Source organism: Lagopus leucura, unplaced genomic scaffold (genome assembly GCF_019238085.1).
Source record: "Lagopus leucura isolate 7727_CA_CO unplaced genomic scaffold, USGS_WTPT01 Super-Scaffold_100026, whole genome shotgun sequence".
Lineage (NCBI taxonomy): Eukaryota > Metazoa > Chordata > Aves > Galliformes > Phasianidae > Lagopus > Lagopus leucura.
In genome coordinates, this window is record NW_024962277.1 from 8,064,751 (window position 1) to 8,089,566 (window position 24,816).

At 38.7% G+C, this 24,816-nt stretch overlaps 2 protein-coding genes across 7 annotated transcripts in view; one reads left to right on the forward strand and one right to left on the reverse strand.

Moving 5' to 3' along the window:
- Positions 1-845: 845 nt before the first annotated feature.
- On the reverse strand, positions 846-15,896 carry NOL8 (nucleolar protein 8). Of its 5 annotated transcripts, none has more exons than XM_042880078.1 (17): positions 15,828-15,896; positions 14,567-14,737; positions 14,343-14,405; positions 13,348-13,426; positions 12,911-13,058; positions 12,603-12,671; positions 10,374-12,299; positions 9,961-10,077; positions 9,073-9,192; positions 8,646-8,730; positions 7,541-7,688; positions 6,111-6,194; positions 5,212-5,489; positions 3,297-3,423; positions 2,790-2,860; positions 1,759-1,841; positions 846-1,444 (listed from the first exon to the last, which is right to left on the reverse strand). In XM_042880078.1, the coding sequence occupies exons 2-17, from the start codon at positions 14,703-14,705 to the stop codon at positions 1,385-1,387; spliced, it is 3,597 nt and encodes a 1,198-aa protein (XP_042736012.1). In that variant the 5' UTR covers positions 14,706-14,737; positions 15,828-15,896; the 3' UTR covers positions 846-1,384. The 5 variants fall into 5 exon arrangements, with proteins under 5 accessions (XP_042736012.1, XP_042736011.1, XP_042736014.1 ...); XM_042880077.1 differs by lacking the exon at positions 15,828-15,896 and adding an exon at positions 15,637-15,694; XM_042880080.1 differs by lacking the exon at positions 15,828-15,896 and adding an exon at positions 15,545-15,596.
- Positions 15,667-24,816, forward strand: part of LOC122184844 (centromere protein P) — a 119,168-nt gene continuing 110,018 nt past the window's right edge. Inside the window, exons 1-5 of one of the 2 annotated variants that reach the window (XM_042880094.1) lie at positions 15,667-15,742; positions 17,690-17,844; positions 18,532-18,689; positions 19,060-19,148; positions 22,106-22,194. In XM_042880094.1, coding sequence (XP_042736028.1) covers positions 17,708-17,844; positions 18,532-18,689; positions 19,060-19,148; positions 22,106-22,194 — 473 coding nt within the window. In that variant the 5' untranslated portion in view covers positions 15,667-15,742; positions 17,690-17,707. Of the gene's footprint in view, positions 15,743-15,987; positions 16,099-17,689; positions 17,845-18,531; positions 18,690-19,059; positions 19,149-22,105; positions 22,195-24,816 lie in introns of those variants that run through there. The other variant, XM_042880093.1, reaches the window with a different exon arrangement.

The window sequence follows — 24,816 nt, forward strand, 5'->3', positions numbered from 1 at the left end:
AACTTCTAATGTGAAAATGGACTCTAAGGAAAGAAAGTAAAACTGAAAGAAGATAATTTAGACTAGATTCACACAGCATCGAGAAGCACACAAAAAGAGCCCTTCAAAACACAGCACTAGAGAAAAAAAGTTTTTCTCCTCCAGCTCTCATAACTTTCACTATTTGCTTTTTGATCTTCTGTCCTCTAACTTTTCTTTCAAGGTTAGACTTGTTTTTGAAATTTCTTATTTCAGCAGCATTAAGAGCTCCTCTATCACTCACTTGCCATTTAAACCCAGAGACAGCCAGCTAACCTCCTTGTTTCCTAATGTAATGCCTGGCAACAGCAGTCTTTGTATTCCTGAGACCAGGAAGAGCCAAAGGAAGTTAAAACAAACCCTTGCTTTAAGTGGTGGACCCTGGCAAGATGAAGGTTAGGCGTTGTGACAGAGTTCTTACAAGAAATTGCATTGCACTTGGAGTCAAATCCAACAAGCCTCACTGGATACAACTAGTTATCTGCCCACAGTCCTGAACAAGTTTCTCTTATTACTTTGAATTTTTGCCCAGCATGCAGCTTTCAACCAAGGATAAAGGACAAGGGGATGCACGTAACAACTTGTACCGTGTATGAACAAGTATTTGGGCATCATGGTCTGCAGTAAGGTACACTGAGTGACTGCCTCCAGGCAGATCACATACATGCTGAAACGTGCTTTAACTTCCAAGACAATTAGCCAACAACAGAGAATATCTTCACAACACTCTGTATTCTAATGCTGCCATGACTCTGCAGCATATATGCTAATTGGATGAGAACACCTCACATGTAAAAATATCATTCCACAAGCATACAACACCAGCATTTGTCCTTATTATTTATTAATGTCTGTACACAATTAAAAAGTAGAAAAATTATCTTTGTGAAGAAATACAAACCTACTAGTTTCATAGGTTTTCCCAGTTATATACATATTTTCATAAACTTCTGGTAAACGTTTACTCAGAAAGTAGAACATTCCAAAAACTTGTAAAGGATCCTCCAATAGGATCTCTACTACATTCAGCTGAATATAGGTTATGTAAATGTGGATCAGTCTGCTCTTCATCAACGCCGTGCAGCACAGGGGCCCAAGAACACAGCAAAAGAATCCACTGTTCCTCTTTTAAATGACTCACTTCTTGGTCAATACACAAAGAAGGAAGTCACATTTAAACCATACAGAAAAAATCCAAAACAAACAAAACCAAAAGAACTTCTTACATTGACATAATAAATATGTAGCTATTCAGAAATGAGATTTAGGAGTCTTTTAAAATATTGCTTCCTGTTAGATCTTTGAAATACTTGAATTTTGAAGAAGTTGCAGAAAAATATCTCTTTCAAAGAAGAAACACAAAGCATCAAGACTTATTGTTTGTTTTCACTTTCCTTCTGGCATCCTTATGTTTCTTCCGGCATTCCTGAAAATATTTCAATTTTAACACAGCATTATCAGAAGTTGTCAGTTCACCCCCTTGTTTCAAACTGTTTTTTTTCCATGCAGTTAACTAACCAGCCCTGTGCAATACAGGCTTTCAATAACTTATCCAACTACATACAACAACATGAAGTTACAGGATAAAAAAACAATTTAGCTTCCTGATATGACAAAGTTTGTCTTTCTGAAGTTCCCAAGTTTATCTTTACTGCAAATAAGGCAAATAAACAGCCCCATTCCATTCTCATGCTGAGATTTCAGCTATAGTTTTTCAAAAAGGTTGTTTAAAATACTCACCTCGAGTAATAATCTACGCCTGTCTTCCCAGCTATCTTTTTCTTCATTGAGGTTAACTGATCTGCAAAATAACTTGGGTCCCTCTGCACAGAACAAATTAATATGGTTAAAGCCATTGGAATATGGTAACACTTCTTAAGTCTCATGCAAAACAGTGAGAGTTAAAAATCAGATCATCGTCTGCATAGATAACTCACAACCCATAACTCCACCACACAGCTGACTAAAACAGGTTTCATTCATTGCAGCTTTGCATGGTATGAAAAATGAAGGGCAGCTGTAGCTTTCCTTACTACACTGAAATACAAATTGCAGCAAACCAGCAATCCTTACATTAAGCTCAGCACTGTGATTCTGTCTACCAAGAAAACCTATGCCTGCTATGAACTCGGAGCTTGATTTTAACAAGTACTGTAAATCAGATACACAGATCAGGTTACAATACAACAACTGCATTAGGTACACAGTAACTTTTGTATGCTTTTCTTTAAATCAATCTATAACTTCTCTCAGAAAATGAACATTAATTAAAATTGCCCTAATAATCACTTCTATAAGATATCAGAACCAAGTCCACTCTTTTTCTACTATGGGATTCATTACATTCACAGGAAAGAACACACCACATTATTTAGTACCAAGAACCATATGGGTGTATATGGCTGATAAGCATATTGAATATTCCTAGTAAGAACTGAAGCATGGAAAAAAAAGATCATATAGATGCCTGAAAGGAACCAAAGATCTAGCTAGTTTACCAAGTGACATTTGTAAGCTCTAAAAGATCAGCAAAAAATTAGGCAGTGATCTAAAAATAAGAGTGCAAGGTAACAGCTGCAGTTTCTGTTGGGAAGCACTACCACAACCCACAGCACAGGAGATGACTGAAAGTTGTGATTTTTTTTTGTCTTAACATCTCATCTGTATTTAAGTTAGAAACCATTAATTAATTAACCAGGCAATCTTTTTCCCTCTTCAGTTGCAGTAAAGAGACTGGAAGGGAGAGAAAAGGTGAATAAACTCTGTTTCACCTCTTAATCGTTCATCATCTTTGGAGAAGAAGAAAAACCTTGCACTTCCTGATTGTGGTAAAGGGAGAAACCTAGAAAAACACCAAGAAGTGTTAACACCATAGAATTTAGTATCAAGTTCCACTAGCATATATTAAAGCTGCAGTATTTCAGAGAATAGCAGTACTGAAGAACAACAGTGCTCCACAGTAACCAAATATAGCCTTCTGGATAGAAATACTGAAGAACACTTGACATTATTTGACTTGGCCAAAACCAGTACCCAGTTAAATATCACGCAATCTACTAGAAACTCTATTTTAATATTTAACTTCAAATCAAGTCTGATAGCAACATTTTTTAATACTATGTTCTGTGCAGTAAGGAGTGGTTTCTGTTAAAAAAGACTTTTCTTGGTTAAGGATGCACAGTGAAGGTTGTTAGTTACCCATGCTTATACTTGCTGCTATTAAAATTCACCCAGCATCATTTCCTACCAAGAAGACAACAAATACAAAGAGAACTTGCATTTCTTTCTCTCTTTCACTTTCTGTTGCCTCTGGTTCATCATCATCCTCAGAGCTACTGTCCTGGAAACGTGGATCTTCTTGCCATTTGACTTTCATAGGTTTTATTGCTTCAAATACATAAGGCTCTGCAATAATAGCACAAGAATCAGATTACTCTTTTCCTTGCCAGTAGACTTCTACTCATGAGCTAAATAGTTATATTGGAAAATAACAGACTTGAACAGTACAAAAACTCCCTTCATATATTTTCTATGACCCTATGGGCAAGTATGAATATAGCTTGCTTTTTCACATGTTACAAAGCCATCCTCAAAGCGTATCCTAGTATCAAATATCAAATACTGCACAGGAAAAAAAACACAGAAGTTCCTTTGAAGCCCACTGTTAGTGTCCACAGTTCTGATCAGGTCGTTCTGACAAAACAGTTACTATTAACTGAGTTGGGAGTAGTTCCACCTATTCAAATTTTCAGCCTGTAATAAATGGAATATAAACTTCCTTTCAGTGTCTTAGAAAGGCTCTGTGTGACAGGACTCATTACTTTGCTATTTTCACATACATGCTCCTGCCTAAAAAATACACAGCCTCTTGCTAGCAGCTCAGTTTACATGTGATAACTGACACGTGCACCTGAGCACTTACTAATCCCCTTAGCCAGAAGTTCTGAGGTTAGAGGTACCCTCTACTTTTAGTACGTAAGCACAGTATCTGTGCAGCCAGAAAAGAGAAGATGGTTCTTCCTTATACAGCCCCCCAGCAACATGAAGCCATTTCCAAACCCAGCAGTAGACAGACTATAAAACAAACATTTTATTCCAGTGAAAACTCAGTAAGTTCTAATTTGAACAAAGAGTATTCACGGGGAAGAGTGCAAGTTTAAATGATCCACAACACACTTATAATTTATGCTGCAAAAGCCATTCTATTTGTGTTCTCCCATCAAGGCTTTCACATGTCATACATGGTCTTTTGGAAGTCAAGTTGAACAAAACAACAAAAATCACTGGAGCAACCAAGGTATGTGAAATGGGGACAGACTTGTCTTTTTGTTTTGTGTCAACACAGTAGTTTGCACAGCAGCCCCACAGTGCTACATAGGATTTTTAATCAATACAAGCCAATAAACAGATAACACAAGATAATGCTTAAAGTGATTCTCATTGCTAGGAAGCCTGTGAACTCTGGATGCAGCCTGTGGTCAAGTAATTTCCTCTTTGCTCTAGTGAGCTCTTGTTGCTATACTGAAACCCTACTGTTTCAGAATGTTACTGAACTAATAGTACTTCTCAAGGTTGTGTTATTTTTTCCTGTTTATGTTTCAGTCATCTTCACAGTACTACTCAGTGACTTGATTTCATTTTTTTAATCTTTATCATGTAATATTGATTTCCCTTAGATTAGGACTTCTTCTGTTTTATTAACTAGATAACACGTGTTACTGAGTTTAAATTTTTCTGAAATTACAATTAAACACATTTTAAAATGTTCATGGATCTCAGGGGCACACTTAAGGACTTCTTCCGCTTGTAATAATCCCTTAATTAACAATTTATTAAGTCCTGCTGGGTTACATGAAACCTGATTTGACTAATGTATCTCTGTTCCTGTTAATTAAAAAAAAAAAATCAGTGGACAATAATTTGTTCAAAGAATAACCACAGAGTAGTTCCTTCTCACAAGGTTATCCCTCAACACCACCCCTTATAAAATTCCAGGGATGCAAATATGATTAACTGCAATTAAACTACAGAGATCTTAGTAAGAGAAGACCATAATGATTTTGCTCAGTTAGTGACTTTATCTTCCGAAAACTCCCTGGTTTCTGAAATTAAAATATGCAGTATAACTCCACAGTGTCTGGAATAATCAACTCATGAGAAACAGCACTCTTCCTACATACGTTCTACTGTTACCTTCTTTTACATCAGACTGATCCTTGTCATCAAAGAAGGAAAATCTGAAATCACTAGAATCCTGAGCCATGTTACTCTCAGCATCAGGCCCCAGATGGTCACGTGGGGTTGATTCCTCTGCTTCATCTTTGTCCCAGGGTCTTTCTTCTGTTTTTTTTGATTTGTTCTTTGAAGATCCAAACAACTCCTTCAGATCAACAGCAATGTCACAGTATATTTCTTTAGACACTTCAGGCAGCTTCTCACTCTCTTCTTTCTTCTTCTTCCTTTTAGCCTTACTGAAATCAGAACGTCAATTAAAAAAAAGATAAACGAACACCACAGTGCTTCTCCTCTTTCTTAGCAATTCCAGACTCTGGCAATAGAACATCCCAGGGTCTACAGGACATCATGGGCATCCTGTAGGTTCAGTTTCTAATCCATTTGTTTTCACCTCACACAAATTGCTACCCTTTGAAGGTAAGCACTGGGGAAACGCCTCAGGTTTGAATCCATGAAAAGACAGCAGCAATTCTACTCTGCAATGAATGGCACTCTGAATCTCCTTTTAATACATGACAATATCTAATTTAAATATAAGTGTTCATATCATGTTCTATTCCTGAAAAAAACCTGTTAGGAGCCAATGCTTTCTGTCCACAGATTTGCAAATCCCAAAGCCCAGAACTTGAAACCTGAAGGTGAAAAAGGAGGACAGAAAATAGCACATAAAGAAAAGATAGATTAAAAAGACAACACATTACTTTGAGTTTCTACTGGTCATAATCTTTATCTTAGCAATATCAGGTGAACTTAAAGAAATAAAGAGCTGTCTGCATAGTATCAAACAAGTCAGTCACTGTTTTCAAAAGCCAGCCTTCAAGGGAAACATCACAGCAGTTACCAAACTGAAATAATACCTCTCTTTTTCTATAGCCTTTGGTTTCTTCTCAAAAACTGCATGATCTTGCCTCGTGGGATCGTAGCGGAGAGCATTAATATCCCTGTAAAGATAGAGTGAAAACAACATAGAACAACCCATGTGACATTAAAATATCCAACTCAAAGTTACCCGAAAACTTTAAAATTTACTTCTTCACCAGAAAAGCTCAGAAAAGATCAAGAAAAATTACACAAAGTTGGCTTTAGTCAAGTTTTTGTATTGAACATAACACAGACTTCAAGTTGTGCATCATAAAGTTCTACTAAACATGCACATCTCCTAAAAGATAAGCAGGCATAGGTATATGGATAGATATTTATCTATAGATAAACCAGCAGCAAATTTTTCATGTTGACAAATCATCAATCTGAGGGGAGGGAAAAGAAATAAAATGAAGACTTTCAACTATGAAAATCAAAAGTTTAGACTGACCACAATACTAGTGTGGAAAAAACTATGCTGCTTACAACACAGGTTGAGTGCCTCTAAGTGAGTACATACTCACTTACTATCATTAACTGAGCATTAGAGAGAAGCAATTCCCAAAAGAGTTTCCTAAAACAATCTCTGGAGTTGCACAGGTATTTCCTCCTGTAGCAGGAAGATCAACAGAATGGAACAGTATTACAAGACATACAATGGCAAGGGAACTAGCACAACAGAAAGGTGTTAGAAACAAAAATGCTCCCTCATTTCTGAAGATCTAGGCTCATAAGGAAAATGCCACAAGAAAAGGATCCCCAACCAGACATCCTTCCCCAGTAGCAGTCAGCCCTTCAATGAGCTCTAAGAGAGGCACAGCCAGGCTCCACCCTTTCCTGTCTCACAGCTGAATTCCCTTCACCTGCACTCCCAGTGCTGACTGGGTCTTTTCACCAGGTGCTCCATCAGTGGTTCAGGCTGACTCAGAAGTCACCATACACCTCCTGTGCTTAGTTTTTAGAAAATAAAACCTGCACAGTAGTCAAACAAATAAGTGTGACTGTGCAGCAGTGGAATGGTATTTAGCAGTTAGCAGTCAATTGCTGCAACTCCAGTGACAACTGTCTGTAAAAGGTTCCTAACTGCATATCACTACACTTAATATTGTTAACTTCTACCATTGCAGTTCATGGCTATGGGCAAGAAATTCCTTACCAAATGAAGAAAAAATCTCCACTGGAAACTTTATGTTAATACCTTGAAAGAAGGACACTTACCTTACATCTCACATGCAGTCCAGAGAAAACAATAACCTTATTAACTCCTATGGAAGTAACAATCTAATCAGTGCCTAGCTCACAGTTCTTTGTCTAGCTTGTTTATGTTTGCCCCTGTAGGGAACAGGCAAAGACTAATTAAGACATTAAGTCTCAATCCCAACAATCCAATTATATAAAATTTACTGGAAGAACATTAAGTACATACTTGAATTTCTTAGCATTTATGGCCATTTTAGTTGTTTTTGATTGCTCCAGGTCAATATTCAATAGACTTCCCAGTATTTGCAGATTTTTCTTTTTCTCTGCAGCAAACTCTTCTTCTTCCTCATCTGCCTCCATTGTATTGGTTTCTCCTAAATAATAAACAAATAAATAACGTTCCCTCCCAAATTATGACCAGAGTAAGCCTGTAACTCTTAATGTGTAACACTACTATCATAGTAGAGCTCATGCAAATAGGCAAGCTGCTTTCCTAATTATAAAGCTAATTAGAGGCTTTCCTCCTTGTTATGCAGCTAGTCTGACTACAGATATTATGGACCCCTATTTCACGTGGAAATCAGACAAGTTTTTTTAAAAAAGTGAACAGAGTAAGTAATTATGCAACTTTCGTTTGTTTGTCTTTGGCATTTTTCAGCTTTTCTGCCTTCTAATATATAAACACATAATGGCCTCAAGTTGTTCCAGGGGAGACCCAGGTTGGACATCAGGGAAAATTTCTTCTCCCAAAGAATGCTCTGGGAGGGCTGCACACGGAGGGATTTGAGTCACCACCCTCGGAGGTGCTCAAGAAACATTAGGTGTTGTAATAAGGAAAATGGTTTAGTAGGGAAATGGCAGTGGTAGGAGGACAGTTGGACTGGGTCATCTTGGAGGTCTTCTCCAGCCTTGGGGGTTCTGTGATTTTACCTCAAAGTTATCTTTCTTTCTAAGACTGCTAAATCAATGGAGTGCAAGCTGACTACAAAACAAAGAGCTGAAATGAATGTAAAAATCAAGAAGTTTATATCAGTTAAGACATCCCTTATCCTATGAAAAATATGGGTAAATGGTATCATCCTGCATTAAAAAGATCACTTCAAACATTGATTTACCAGCCAAGTTAATACCTTGGTGAGCTACTGAAATGTGTTTGCAACATGTTTTTGAAAAAACACAGCGACCAATACACAGTAAGTACAGCGAGGTTATTTTCTGAGAACTGACCAGAGAAGCAAAAATAGTTTGTCTGTTGCTTCAAGCATCCAAAATTAAGGCTCCATTATATAGCCCTACTACTATTATTGCCTAGGAAACAAGAACAAGCTTACCCTCTTCTTCACTCTCACTTTCAAGGAATCGAGCATCCATGCGAAATCTTTCATCTGTGCCAAACCGTGATTGCAAATTTAGCAGCTAAATAAAAAGAAATTCTATTAAGTGCTGGAGAAGCAATCACCAACACATCATAACTTCTTATTTCCAACACTCTGTTACTACACACTGACAATCTTCAGCTTGATGCCTTTTTCAGAAATTTCTCCATATTCAAAAATGGCAACGCCTGTGATTTCTCCTCACCCCCCCTGCCAACACGCATTATTTCCTCCACGGCCGTTGTTCTCTCTGGAGGAGACAATCTCATGGTAGCTTTGTCAAAATCATAGTGCACACGCACACAAGGCTACATATTACACACTTCTCAGGTGGCGTTACGGTGATTTATGAGAAAGTGAAGTCATTAATAGCTTCACTCACTTTTTCACCAGCTTTGCCTTCAAACTGTGGTTTAATTTTGAATCTCTCGTCATCTGTTTCATCTTGATCATCTTCGCTGCTTTCAAAGAGCCTTCTAGAAGATTTAGGATCATGTTCCTTCTTTATTAAAAAAAGAAAAACACAGAAAATGAGCCATTTTCAAAAGTTTGAGAAAATAAGTCAGCATTAACTTTCTTCATGTGCTTTCCAACATACCTGAGAAAATCCACATAAAAATTATCTCAGGTTTTACAATATGAGCTAGCTGTAAAATTCCAGCTTCCTGATTATAGAAAGGAAGATCAACATTAAAATATCAATGTCTAAAACCCTTCTGAACAAGTCTCATTCACAGAACATAGTTTAAGTCAGTTGATAAATATGAACTGCAGAAAAGGTAAGCACTCCACAACTTCAAAACACAATTTCTTTGGACTCAAACATCACTTTATAAAACAAGACTCTGCATGAATAAAGATTCTTCGTCCACTGTGTTGAAAAGAGCAACAGGCCTTCCCACAATAGCGAAGCCAAAACCTTCCCTTCCCGTGACCAAAAGCAAAGAAATTCCAAACTAAATAATTATGCCTTGTAAGCTAAAAAATTACATCTTCTTTTTGTTTTTAAATCACAGTTAAAACATCTTGCATGCAGATCAGTATCTCCTTACAAATTCTCCAGCATCCCCAGCTTTCACAGATGAATGATATACTCTTCGAAATTTGCTTCATGTTAGCTAGAATAGAATCACTCAAATAAATTGAAATATTTATTGTTTAAATTTTCCTTTCACTAATCTATGAAAAATAGCCTTCAAAGTAAAAGCTCCAGTCCCATCAATATGGAATTGACTCAAAGAATACTAGAGTTCCTTCTAGCAACACTTACTACTCCATGCATATCTTCCAAACTCTCATCTTGCTTCAATGTTTCTTCCACTTCAGCTTCACTTTCCACATCTGAATTGAATATGATGTGTTTATGCTTGCCTGTTGGCTGGCTATCCTACATAATAAAATAGGCAGGTTAACAGTAAATGTTCAGCACAGTCACACAGAAGTATCTTGGACACATTTCTACGAGAGTAAAGGAAGAATCCAGCACACCTTTTGCATTCTAGAGATATCCCAGGAATTAGGCATGCAACATTTTATACATACTACAAAAACAAAAACTGAAATATAATCAAGAATTACATAAGCTTGCAAAATATCTTGAATTTTATATATAAATTATATATACGTATGTTTTCCCCTTTTGCTTTACTGCCCGTTATTCAGATAAGATACAAGTGCAATTACCAAATTGGAAAGAGCTCCTTGAATGAGTTTCTTCTGTAATTGCCTCTCTTTCTGTCTCTCTTCCAGAGCTGCCAGCCTCTTCCGGTTATCCTGCAATTGCTTTTTTGTATCAGATTCCTTTGAAGCAGAACCTTGAAGTTCTTTATCATCCACCAGCCTCATCTTCCTATTTGCACATTGCTTAACTTCACATTCTGAACTTGTGCTGCTTACATCTCTTTTCATTTTTTTTGAAAGCAGTTTTGGGCTTTTCAGTTGTCGTTTTACATGTCTCTGTGACATGGCAGCATTACCACCCATGTCACTGCTCTCACCTTCACTTTCATCAGTGCAAGGAACAGTATCTCTGTACTCTGAATTCTGCTCACCTTGCAGAGAATTTGTCTTTGTGTTCTTTCCTTGTAAATGTGGCCCACAAACATTCTTATCTGCTAAGGAGGCAGCATCTGACAACTCGTTGTGCTGTTCACAATGTATATTTTGTTTCTTTTTAGTGCTGACTTCAAGAGAATAAAACGGATGGTTCTCAGATTGCCCTTCAGGTGACTTCTCCCCACAAAAAGGAAGAGAAGCTTTGAAACCTGAACTTTCTACAGATCTCTTTTTTAAATCAGTGCTGTCCTTAGTTGACTCATTACAAAGGGATCCCATTCCTCTGAAGGGCTGGAATTTCAAACATGAATTATTTCGTCCCTTGGAGCTTTCCTCATCAGCATCCTCCTCCCCATCTAAAATGGCAGCAAGTATATCTTCAGGACAGATGCATTTTTTTTTAACTGCAGGAGAAATTTTAGAATGTTCTGGCTTATGTACGACATTGCCTTTAGCACCTTCTTTAATGCTGCACTCACTAGAACTCTGTGTACTACAGAATTCTTCCACTGATGTCTCAGATTTTTCAGCAGCCAATGCTTTTAGGTCATCTAATGTAAGGTCTAGACGATAACAGTTTTGCATCATGGATTCATAATCGGAACTCATTTCAGACTCTTCTTCCTCAGACTCTGAATAAGAGCTCTCACTATGACTTGCTTTTGCTGTACTATTCCCTGCTGTACTCGACAAGGCAGAAATACTAGGTTTTCTCATTTTCCCTTTGCTTTCAACACATTCTTCTCTTAATTTGTGAGTTTTCAATGAGGAGTCATTTACCAAATCACATTTCTTACTAGATAACATTTGTTTATTTTCCACCTTCACCTGCTTAGTGTTTTCTAAAACCACACTTTTTGTGCTACTCAGACCTGGGGCTTTACTCTCAGCAATAATCTCATCTGTATCTGCTGAGTCATAACCATTGTCCCAGTCCATAGTCCCTCTCTCTTTACTCTTTCCTTTGACAACCTTCTTCACGCCGTCTTGGCTGCCTAAGGACCAGTGAGTATTGTATTTTAACTCAAAATTATCTCCAACAATTTCCAGGTGGTCACTTTCAGTCTCAGCATTTTTAGTTTGCTCTTTTTCCATCTTCTTCATCATCATTGCTCTTATTTCCTCTTCGGAATCAGTGTCACTGTCAGAAGCATGCATTCTCTTATTTGGAAACACAACTCTAGAAACGCTGTTTTTATCCAATAGCAAACTTTGCCCTGATATATTACTATTAAGACTGCTTGGAGGTAATTCTGACTTCTCATTGGATTTGGTTTTCAATCTTTGATCCAGCTGTGATGAGCTTATGTTTCTCAAATGTGACTGACACCCAGAAGGCAGCACTTCCACTCCATTCACATCCTGTCTGCCCAGCTGCCTCAGTTTTTTAGGTTGCTCCTTAGTCACAGGGAACTCCCCTTGTCGCTTCTTGCTTATGCTGTCCTCTTTCTCTTCCAAATGCCAGGTAAGCTTGGATACAGGAACTACATGTGTCAAGTCTTCCTCCAGCTTTCTAAGGTTGTGGCAATATTTTGATGGGTCATACTTCACAATGTTCATGTGAATTAAGGAATAAAAGCAACGTGATCCTTTACGCAAGCAGAATTCTAATCTCTACAAACTAAATTCTAAGGGCAAGGACGAGGAATGCTGTGACAGCATGCCTTTAAACAAAGGCCTTGCAGTCTAAGGAAGTTGTTCAAAACACACAAAACTTGCTACATTTACTTAAAGGACTCAGTAAATCAAACTTGCCATAGTAGTCAATATGAAGACCATTTAGCAAATACATATTTACCATTAAGATGAAAGAAAGAAGGGAATTGTATCTATGTCCAACCAAAACAAAAAGGATATTTTATTTTTCTGTTGATTCCTAAGGCGAAGGATAGGTAGGACTCTGCCAAATTTACCCACGATCCAATTCTAAAAGAAAAGAAAAATTAGCATGAAAAAAGTAAAGAAAAGAATTCTTGCATAAAAGATTCATTACAAAAACGTCAAGGACTTGTAAGGTATTTCCTCAGACTACTTTTTAAAAGTTAGATGATCACATTTCACACGTTTCTTTACCTACAGCATAAACGAATGCAATATGAATGTAGTAAGTTTGGGCACAATTCTATTTCTTTGTTTTAATTCTCCAGACAGCTACTCCCCCATACCTTATGGTCTGGCACCTCTGTACCTGGTACTGCTCTCATATGAAAGTCTACAACACCAGCCTTTTTCAGTGATTCTAGAAGAACTGTTTCATCATTTCTCCGTGGCTTTTCTTTCTGCAGCTTTGCTTCCTCTCTCTCCATGGCAAGCCTGTATCAAAAAGTACACAACATATGTAAAAAGATTTGCCTCTGTGTTAGATCATAACCGGCAGCAACCCTTCCCACAGAAGGAATTAGCACTATTCTGATTATAGCTAAGCTTTAAGGGAATAATAGTGGCAAAAAGATTGTGCTATCAAGTATGTGTCACCAGCCCACCAACATCAATAAAAATTAGAAAGATTAGGAGCATAGCAGATGCCTAAAGCACTGCCATAATATTACAAGTTAAACAGAAAAAGGGTACATCAGTAAAAAATTTGTCGATTGATTTTTACCTGTGTAAAAAGCTTTCTTTGGCAAATTCAATTTGCAGTGTCCTCCCTCCCCATTTGGTTTTATTTAAAATTGATACGCCTTTAAAAGAAGAAGACTGGAAATGAATATTTTCTACATTAAAAGATACACGCTGAACTTAACAATGATCCATTCTGTGCATGAAAAGTCCAATATCCTACACTTAACAACGTCTACATTCAAAATTAAGGTTCTGACTTGGAACGTTCTCTTTGGCTCTGTATGGATCAGCTCAAACACAGATGTTAAAATTCAGGTACACACACTCTGAAGTTTCTGTGCTGCTGTCAGAGAAACTCTTTGGTAATTAACATCCTGTTTTTTTTTTGAAAAATATAGTTAATGAGCAAGGAAAACAACTTGGAACTTACGGAATCAAAGTAACAAGGGCTGGACTATCTTTTAACTAATCTCAAAGAGCTTTCCTATTCCTAATAGCAATGCTTCCTAAATAAAACACCAAGTCACCAGTGCTGCTTCTTCATGTATAGTTATTGCCATCTGGTATTTTACTGCTACCTATTATATGTAATTTCATAACTTTGAAATTCAACTATTCTGGAATTTGTGTAACAGTCAGAACACAAGAATGTTTACATGAACTCTCCTTCTGGGTTTCCTCTCACTGGAAGTCCCTTCTAATGGTTTATGGCTCTGAAGGAAGTGGTCGAAACACTTCCTATGTCTTTTGAAGAGCAAGAATAAACTCATAAATCAGCTCTTCAGTTGCAAAGCAATTTTTTCAGACTACTTATTTCCACATACTGAAAACTCTGGCAAAATATCTTTCAAAAAAACTGCAGCTTAAAGCAAACAAAATGCATATGATAACAGAATAAAACTAGGTCCACCTAGTCCTAAAACCACGTCCTGCCTAGACAACATCAGATGTACCATGAATAATGTAACTTGGTTCAAGAACATGATTTATTAAAAATAAAAAAAATAATATATATAGACACGTATACGTACTTACATTTTCTAAGATCTGTCTCAGAACTGCTGACAGTGATGTAAGCAAAAGTTTTCGTAGGGTTCCCTGCTCAATGATAAATATTTAATTAATTTCTACATACTTTCAGTATTTCCCTTAAAGCTGAAAATTACGTTATTTGCTGAAAATAAAGTGCCTCCGGAGCAAAAATCTTATTTCACATGTGAAAAACAATTCACTTTTAAAGGATGATGCAAAACTGTTACCCTGCTCATCTTTTCTGGTAATAATCTCTACATCCAAAACACGTCCAAACTTCCCAAATCTTTCTTGCAGTTCAGCCTTAGAAACTGTATGGCCAAGCCCTCCGACATACAGCCGTTTTGAAACTTGTTTCTTCTCCATATTGAAAGAGTCAAGCAGTCAAATCTGTTTGCCTGTAAAAAGATAGCAGCAGATCACTAGCACCTACATTTCAGGGGTTAAGTCAATCACATCAAACACCAAATTATGAAAAAAAAAAGCCATTCCATCAAAAGTTCTCCACAAAGAACCTTAGAGAAGAATGCTATGGGGATATGAGGAGAAGCTACAAATCTGTTAATCACACAGAATCACAGAATTGCAGGGGTTGGAAGGGACCTCCAGAGATCTCCAGAGATCAGAGTCCAACCCCCCTGCCAAAGCAGGTTCCCTACAGCAGGTCGCACAGGTCGGCATCCAGGCAGGATGTTAAGAAACAGAGGAGCTGAAGGTGAGCAACCGAGAGGTTACGCAGGGCGTGGGAGCGAGCTGTGCCACAGCTCTGACACTCAACACATCCTCTTCTGGCTTAGCAAGTTCTCTATGGCAACAGCAGCAAGAACAAGGAAAGCCAAAGCACAAGGTCGTGCCTCTCACTCTGCAGCAGCCACCAGCGATCGCTCCTTCTTCAGATATCGAAAAAAGAAACGCGAGTAAAGGAAGCTTTTCTTGGATAAAGGGACCCAGCTAATGGCGCTAGGTCATAAGCACTGATAAGATCCCCCCTCAGCCTTCTCTTCTCCAGGCTGACCAGCCTCTGGGCTCTCAGCCTCGCCTCATAAACGAAACGCTAAACTAGAAGACGTGAAGAAAAAGAAAGAAACGCCACGGGCATTCGGGCGCCCACAGCAGCACGGCGTGGAACGCACGAGGCGCGCTCCGCACACCTCTCCGAACGGCCCCGCCGCCCCCAGCCGCGAGCAGCCGGCTCCGAACGGCACCTCAGGGCACCTCGGCACCACCACGCGCCGCCCCGCTTCCCGCCGCTGCCCCGACACACGGGCTCGGCGCCGGGCCCAGGCGCTCCCCTCACCGCTGCCGGGTTCCTGTTGGCGGCCGGGCGGGTTTGAGAGCAGCACGCAGCTCCGGGCCGGGGAATGGCGGGAGCTTTGGGCGCAACCAACCAGGAAAAAAAAAAGGTAGGGGAATTTTTCACGAGATGTGAGGGAGAAAATAAAACCGCAAACGTAAATAGCAGCGTGAATAACACTTAATAACATCTACCTCGGATAACGGCCTTGGGACGCGTCCTTCGAGCTGCTCACCGGTTCCTCAGGGCAGCGGCTCTGAGCGGTGCCCCCCGCTGTGCTGGCGGCAGTGGTAGCGCCCGGGGCGCTGCTGGGCGCGCGCTTCGAAGCAGCGGCGGTGGCTGTGAGGGGCGGCTGAGCTCCCGGCGGCAACGCCTGCAGGCGCCGCTCCGTGCTGCCAGCCCGCTGAACGCGTTCCTGCCGCGTGAGCTGACGGTGCTGCTGATGTAAGCAGCTGACGACTTCAGGTAAAACTTTCTCCCGTCGCAACTGTTTTGTTCTTTGTTTTTGTTTCCAGAGATTCTGCTGGTTACAGCCGTAGCGATCCTCAGTGCATTCTAGTTTTTCAACGAGCAGACGAAACCCCAACCTTAAGACGTGCTAAAATGCACTTTTTAACTTCCTTTCGCTTCTGTTTCTCGTCCCAGCACAGAGCAGGTTCGTTTTCCTGGTAAATTAATGTATCAGGGTTGAGTTGCGCAGCCCTTTGCATGGGCTGTGTCTAAGCCTGGCATTCTAGTCCCAGTATTTAAATTAAAAACCTTATTTACTTTTTGATTTAGTCGTGTAAGGCGACTGTTCCTTGTGCCTGTCCACTGCTTTTTGCTCGTTAATGCTTCCGTGTTTGCTAAGAGCAGCTGTGCTCCATCCCTCAGTGCTCCTGGAGCACTGCTCAGATGCTGCCGCTGACTGCTGGTTTCCGAGGTGAAATCACAGATCAAGATTCTCAGAGAGATCCTGCTACGCTGCTTCCCTCTTTTTGCTTTGGTATCTGTCGGTTACTGTAGCAATCGGAAGGATCAGTGCAATAGAGTGGTGATGCAGGAGGTGTAATGACAAAGGGACCAACGCAACGGAAAGGTGTTAGAAAGAAGTGCTCACCCATCTCTGAAAATCTGGGCTCACAAGGAAAGGATCCCCAACCAGACATCCTTCCCCAGTGGCAGTCAGCCCTTCAATGAGCTCTAAGAGAGGCACAGCCAGGCTCCACCCCTTCCTGTCTCACAGCTGAATTCCCTTCACCTGCACTCCCAGTGCTGACCGGGTTCTTTCCCCAGGTGCTCCATCAGTGGTTCAGGCTGTGCCTCAATAGTTCCCATACAGTTATGCAGTGATTTATGTCTTGCAAGTGATCTAAGATTTACATTTAGGCTCTATGGATTCTGTTGTTAAGGAATTAATGCAACAAAGCCTTTTTTTTTTCCCCCTAAGTTTTTACATACTTTGGAGAGTATTCTTAATTGTTGATCATTTTTACTTTATTATTTCAAGACAGAGGTTTGTTCTTTGTCAGATTCTTGCTGGTACAATTGTTAGCATTATTACATTCACAATTGTTGCATGGAAGAAGCTGCTGCTTCTCCCATGTTTTATCTACTTGTAGACCAGTAGCCTTATAATGGGGTTTCTTAGGAGTTTAAATAGGAATTATGTTGATGCCAAAGTACTGTTGTATGAAGATTGGAGTTCTGCTTGTCTTGGAGCCTTGTTCTGATTTCAGGCTGATGGCAGAATTCCTGCTGAATTTAGTAGCTGAGTATCAAGGCTCACATATTAGTTTAATCTTCCATAGCAAACAGTGTTGCTTAATTCTACAAACTGATTACAGCAGTGTAAATCATTGTATTTGTCAGAGCTTCTCGGGAGATTTTAAAATGGTAAATATTCTTTAATTTTCAAAAGACATGAGATACAATTGGATTGTTTCATGTTATGGCAGGAGAAATGTTGGCTAATGCCATATTTGTACTTTAAAATTAATTATTTGGGTAAATTTAATTGTGAAATTGATCCATTTTGGGGGAAGTTGAGACCTAACATGTACATTTGTTTTCCCAGTATCTTGCAGTGTGAGAAATGGATCGCAGCGTTTATCAAGTTTATGAAGATGAAATTCAGCTACTGGAAGCAGAAATTAAGCTGTTGTCTGAAAAATATGAAGATATCCAACAGGAATCCACCTTTTTTTCTGATGAAGAAGTACAGATGTCAGTGTACGTCTTCTGTTTGTATTGGATTATTGACATTTCTTTATCAAAATTCTTTCACTTATGCCTTTGTCTGTGTGTTACAGCATTGAGACTTGTACTTATTTTTGCAGCGCTGTTGCGATACAGATCTTGTTTAGGATATGGATCAGTTGTGACAGAAGATTACAAATAATAAGTAGTTAATTTCTTTTTAGTGACATCTGTGTGTTTTGTTTAGTTTTTTTTGTCTGAAAAAAGCAGTAATGTCAGTTCATGTGTGGGCTGTGCAAAGTTGTGCACACAGATGTTACTTAAAAAAAAAAAGCTGGGTTCTTGTATAGGCAGTCACACCTGTAGAAGTGGAGCTTTTCATTTTTTAATAGATATTCCATACTGAAAGTATATTCTCTAGATAAGCTATGTCAGGTTGCTAAAGGCATCACAGCTCACTTTTATTGTATGTTCCTCCAAGTGCTTATATATAAAAACTTAAAGGCTCTGTCTGCCTGGCAGTGAACACAAACAGGTTAGAAATTTAACTGAAATTAGATTTCTGACAGCTGATCTCGGACTGAAAGCTCTCAAAACAAATTACAAATGCCTTTAATTTAACAATACTGTTGTACCGATTTAACAAAACATTTTCTCATCTCTTGAGTCTTTTGTTTGTTTATTATACATTTTTTCTCATTCCCATTTTTTTACTTCCAGAAAATTATTCCAAGGGGAATTTCTGGGAGAACTTAAGGGACATACGTCTCCATGGGACCTGAAGGCTGAACTTGAAAGTCTAGAGAGAGATCTCTCCTTTTTGGTGAAGTTCACTGGTATTCAGATCACAAGTCATTCTAAGAAAACATTAGAAAAAAGTAAGCATTTTTGTGGCTGTTACTGGTGCTGTGCTGAACACGTTTCAGTTGATTACACTTGCAGATGCATGTTGTAATTCTACTTCAAATGTTAACAGAAAGAAAATGCTACTGTATTTCAGGATAACTGCCTTTATTGAGAAAACAGTTTCTGAGCAAGTACTGTATTTTTCACGTGGAAAAGCAAAAGTTTACTATGAAGTTAACAGTTCTTTTCTTAACGTGTTACACTTAATTTCATGATTTCTATGATGAACAGAATTGTTTGGTACTTTAAACATGATTAGTGGAAGAAATACGGTAATGGTTGAATAAGTTATAAGTATTTTGCTAACTTTCTTTTTTTATTATTTTTATTTTTTAACAACAGCTGCAAATAGAACAGTTCAGAAGCACAGATTATCAGGAAATTGCCAGTCCTTGCCTTTTTGTTTGGAATTCCAGCTTCTTGAAGTGCAGGTAACAGTTAATGTTAATATTAAAAACAAATAAATAAACAAGCAAAACTTCAAATGAACGAAAGTTAATGCTTAAACTTTTAACTGGTGTTTTATCATTATGGCTGCTTCCTTGATGTAAGCCTCTCTATGACAGATGGACCCAGCTTTTGAGTTCCACGTGCATCCAAGCAAAATAATTCTAAAGTTCAAGTTCTACATCCAGGCATGAAATTCTTACCACATTCTCCTATAATCTGGTATCTTGAACTGGAGAATGGAAAGTTCCAAGCCCCACATCTCTTGAGGGTACAGAGGAAAAGCTAAAATGTTAAAAGCAAGAAGAGCTTCTTTTTTACTTTGGTTATACTCTTACTCACTTCATTGGTGTGAACTGCCATTTCATCATGGGGACTGCACAGAAGTTACACCAATTATGGCACCTTTTGCAAGGAAGCTCTTGTCAGAATCTGTTAGTACAGAGTTCAGAATGGTCAGCAGTGGGCAAGAGTTTGCAATAACTTTTTTTGGCATTGGGAAGTTTTATTCTCAGGAAAACTTGATTTTCAGCTCAACTTTGAAGGTGGCGAAGAGAAGCCACTGTGACTTTAGGAGATGAGCATTTAGTTACTCGTCTGCAGTTCCATGATGTGGAATTTTGAGAGCTGAGTTGAACGAAGTTATTTTGCAGCATGGCTTAGAGCTTCGACTCCTTGCAGTGCTGCTGTAGCATTGATGTGTAGAACTGCATTTAGCTTTAGGCATGGAAATAACCTGCATCAATCGTGGGTCTTGATTATGTTTCTCACTCGCGTGGTCCTTTGGAATGATAAATTCTTTGTGTTCTGTGGTATTTGACGTCGATGGAGCGCGGATGATACATCTGACTGTTGAGTGTATTCGTGGGGTTCCAATATATTGTACCACTAGGTGGCAGTAGCCGCCTGTTTACCACCTAAAACCAGTGCTGACAGAGTTACACTTTGTAGATACGTGAAACACAGGAAACTGAGTGTGTTTGTATTAACAAACCAAACCTTCAGTTAATAAAAATATAGCCTTTTATTAAGATTGGGTCATGCAAAGCATTAAAATACACAATACCTGTAGATTACTGCTTAAAACACAATACATGTTACGTGTAAACGTAGCTTCACTTAATCAAATTTGTATCACCAACATTTTGTGCTTTTTCATGTCTTTGAGTTGTGGCTGCGTTCAGCAAAGCTGTAAATTAGTCAAGCAGACACAGTTGGAGAGCACTTTTTTTTTGGCCACAATACGTATGTCTAGGCTTTTGTTTATGGTGTTACCTACACAGGTCAGGAGGTACATGTGTGGTTTGTTTTTGTGTCTAGGGCTGCTGCATTTGGGCTTCTTGTCATTTGCTATAGCCTAGGATTTTGTAACTGTGCCACTATTGCTGTGCTTTCCATCACATTACAGCATCACAATCATGCACGTAGAAAGCTGTTTTCCAAAATACAATTGTATGAAGACAAAGCAGGTAGATGTGAGTTCACTCTGGCTAGCTTTCCGTGGCTGAAGTTGGCTGTGCTGATGCTGTACTGTTTGCTCACTACTTGACATATTCTGCATCTTGGCTGATCCTTTAGTTTTGATACACCATCAGACTAGGAGAGAACATATTGAAAAGCTGATTAGTGTTTTGCTGGCTTGGAGTGCAAGTGGAGAAACTCCTGTTTGTTTACTCTTGTGCGTAGTAGGTGCTTACCAAGGTCCAAATGTGGACAAACAAAACAGTTTAATGTAAAAGCATTCGTTTATTACTTTCCTTCTTGCTGTTTTTAGATGTTAGTAGCAGACGTGTGCAATTAGCTTGAAAATCTGCCTAAACAGATCTAAAACCATTGAGAAAGCAATCATATAAAAAATTGCTTTCTTCTCGAGAGTTTTCATTTAAATTCTTTAATGTGACCCTGGGATGACATTGATGGCATCTGAGCAGATGTTTTTAGCCTGCTTCCTGGAAAAGCAGGTTTTTTTAGACAACAGTATATTTGCTTATAACTGCTTACAACTGCTCCTCCATGCATGTGTTGAACCTTTTGCTCTCAATTTAAAATGGTTTTTCCTGATGTTACTTACCCAACCCATTACACTTTGTAGCCTCTTGGTTTGCTTTTTCTATCTCTGCTGATGGCAGTAGAAGGATTGCTGTGGGATGTTTGCATTTAATTCCACTTTTTCCCAATAGTTTCCTCTGTTGCTGTTTCCCTGTAGTGACTGAGAATAAAGATAAGTACAAAGTCTCCATAATAAAGTGAAACGTTTGCTATGGTCTTCAAGGTATTATTTTTCATTCACTGTTATCTGATGTATTCCTCTGGTGTGCTCAAGAATTTATAGAAAAAAAGATTTCAGTTCTTCCATGGTTTCATTTCTACTGAATGATTTTCTTTTCTTGATGTTTTCTTAGTTTGTGAGGTATTTGAAGTTGGGAACGTTTTATGATGTATCCCTCAGTGTTGTGTTATTGTAAAATGAGACAAGAGTTTGAGACAAAACAATAGGTTGTAAAATGGAAGGAATGCAAGCAGAAGAAGGACTTCAGAATTTTAGGATTTTAGCATTAGGATGTTTTCCAAAAGAGAGATTAAGCTTGAGATTTCTGGTTTATGTGATGGAGGAGTTGTGTTGAAAAATGAGAAGAATCTGCAGTTTAAGTGACACAGAAGGGAGTAGATGAAGTTCTTGTAAAGAAATCTTCTTTTACAGATGTCTGTTCTCTGCACAGAGCAGCTCAGATGTTACTCCAAAATCTTTGTTGCCTGGATGATGCTGATGTGTTGAAATGCAAAAAAAATTCCGTGAAGTGAGACATAGCTTAAAAATACAGTTTTATAGGCTTTGTCTGTAGCATTATTTGTGTAGATTTTGGTATATCTTATGTATGTGTCCCTATATTTCTTTCTAGAGAAACTTCTAAAGTATTGCATTGTTGTTTCTCTGATCTAGAACAACAAGAATGTGTCTGCTGCTGTTACTGACCTCCGCATCCTAATGGAATCGGGGCCGTATTCAGAATTAAGCAAGTTTGTGTCCAGGTAATGCAGAGTTTTTTTTGTTTAAGAAAAGTTGTTGCATGAGACACTCAGTGCTGAAGCAGTACAGCATTCTGATGAAAGCTGCTTGCAATTTCTTTGGGAGGTAAGGTACTGTTAGCCCAACCTTCATGCTTCCTATCACCAGTGCATATCCGTGTGGAGACAAGATGGAACGGACATCGTTCATAAGGCCTGAAAGGGCTTAAAGGAATTCATGTCAAGCAGGAACATGTTTGGGGTTGTAATATGCTTTAGATGTTTGGAATTGTTGGGTTCAGAGAAATAGGTAACAAGATAAACTCAGATACTGCTTTTTCATTCATGTAATTGTGAGCTTATCAGCTTTTGGTTCATGGGATGACATTTGAGGTTGCTCTGATGTGGGTGCAGGGCCTCGCTCTCGGCCTTGTTGAGCTTCACGAGATTTGCATGGGCCCACCTTTCAAGCCTGTTGAGGTTTTCTGAATGATATTCTTTCCCTCTGAAGCATTTACCTTTAAACTTGCTGAGGGTACACTCGATCCCAGTCTATGTTATAATTAAATTATTAATTATTACTGGATAGCTAACTTAATCTTGTCCTTCAATGTGTTACTTTTTAGACTTGAGAATGGGGAGGGAAGGCAAGTGTTTGGGAAAGAAGAAAGGTCTGTAAGTTACCTCAGGCTTAATTAGTTCATAGGCACAGCTGAGTGTTTTGTTTATAAGATTTGAATTGCCATTCAAATCTACTACAGCTAGTGGTAGGAAGAGAAATAGTGGTACATTTCTCACTAGAAACAGGATTTAGAAAAGGAAATTACTATGGTTTTTCATGTGCATTTTTTGACAGCATAGTTGTTGTGGGGTTTGATGGTTATATCAGAAACTAATGTATCGAAATAGCTTCAGACTTCATTTCATCCTGGCTCGATCCTTTGGCTCCTGTTTTGCCTCTGTTTTTTTTCACTGTTCTCCTCCTTTTCTACGTTGCACAAGTATTCATAGTAAATACAAGTTTTTATGAGCAGCATGGGTTAGGGCAATGCTATCAGTAAAGCAAACAGTTCTGCTGTCTCTTCAGCTTCCATTTGCACGTATCATCTGTTCTTCTCATGTGTGTACATTAATTAAGCTTGAAGGTAAATGATGCCAGTGTACTCAACTGGTTGAAAGAGAAATTAATGGTAATGTGTAAATATAGCCCTTATACATTACATTTATTACTCATTTGAGGCAGGAAATACATTGTCAGAGTGGAGTTCATATTGGCAGTGTGTGTTTATAGACAGCAGTGCATCATTAGACTGGCTTAATCTGATGATGTGATGTTCCCTTAAGGTTTGTTTTCTTAATCCCCTTTCTAGGTTCTTACCAATTCCCAATCCCTTCTTTTCATGCCTAGTTTCAGACTTCATTTTCCCTAATAGCTCTTCTATTCTTCAGTGTCCAGTTACTCTGAGAATTTTGATTCCTATGTCTTCCCTTCCTCTCCCTCCAGTTCTTGTCCACCTGAATCTGGTATTGTTCTTCTCAGTCTCCCTATCACTTTTCTCATTTTTCCTTCACTCCCATGGCCCAGCCTTGCCAAGTGCCTTTTCTCAGGTGGCCTGAATTTTTCCTCTCAGCCATTCTAACTTCTTTTGGTTCCATTTTTCATAATGCATGATCTTTAATAGCACTGGAGTTAGAAACTTGGCAGTCAGTTCTAATTCCCAAGCCCATCCTGCTTTGGAAGAAAACAAGAATAATAAAGCACTTGAGCAACATGTTTTTAAAAGGAGAACTCAAGTTTATTTTCAACAAGGTACTGTTGGAAACCAATAGTTGTTTAAGGAAGAGGTACACCTTTTAAAATATGCTGTAACAGTGAAACATCTGTACAGGTAAAATCACAATGCTTCTACTTTTGAGTTTTGCTCAAGTCCCCTTGCACAAGTTATAACCCAGGTTAAACTTTATTATAGCACTGAGGACTACAATATCCAAGGAAAATCCTCCTCCCCATTTCTTCTTTTTATTACATAACTAATCTAACAGGTGAGGGCAGACAAACGATTGCATGGACTACTTAGGAGGAGTTTATAGGCAGTTGGAAAACTGCTGATATGTTTTAGTAATTAATAGAATTGAACAGTAATAGTGAAGGATTTGTGCAAGGTCTGCATTACGTCAAACGCTGCATGGACTTGCTATCTTGGAAGTGAGGTGAAGCATAAATTATTCCTACAGCTGTAAGAGTAATTCCTTGGTTTTATATCCCAGTGCAAGAAGTCTTGTGTACTGAACACTGAAATAGTGCTGCAACTTTAGAACTTCTTAGATGCTTTTGTGCTTTGTTGATGTTATACTGTAAAAGGAGACGGTGCTTGGGCAAAGGGCGTGTGATTCTAACCTGGTGCATAGTTAACACTGGGCTTAAAAATGCTGTTTGCTGTTTTTGGATAGCTTCTCTCTTACGTGATGTTGGCTTTGCAGATTGATGTTTTCTGTTTGTAACTAACTTTTTTTTTTTTTTTTAGTGACAGTTTGTATTGCTTAGTTTGTTCCAAAAAGAGGCTTAAGCTTTAACTTCTTACCACCTTGTGGTCTGTAGGTTGCTCCTATTTCCATAGAGTCTACAATAGATATGAAGAGCACAAC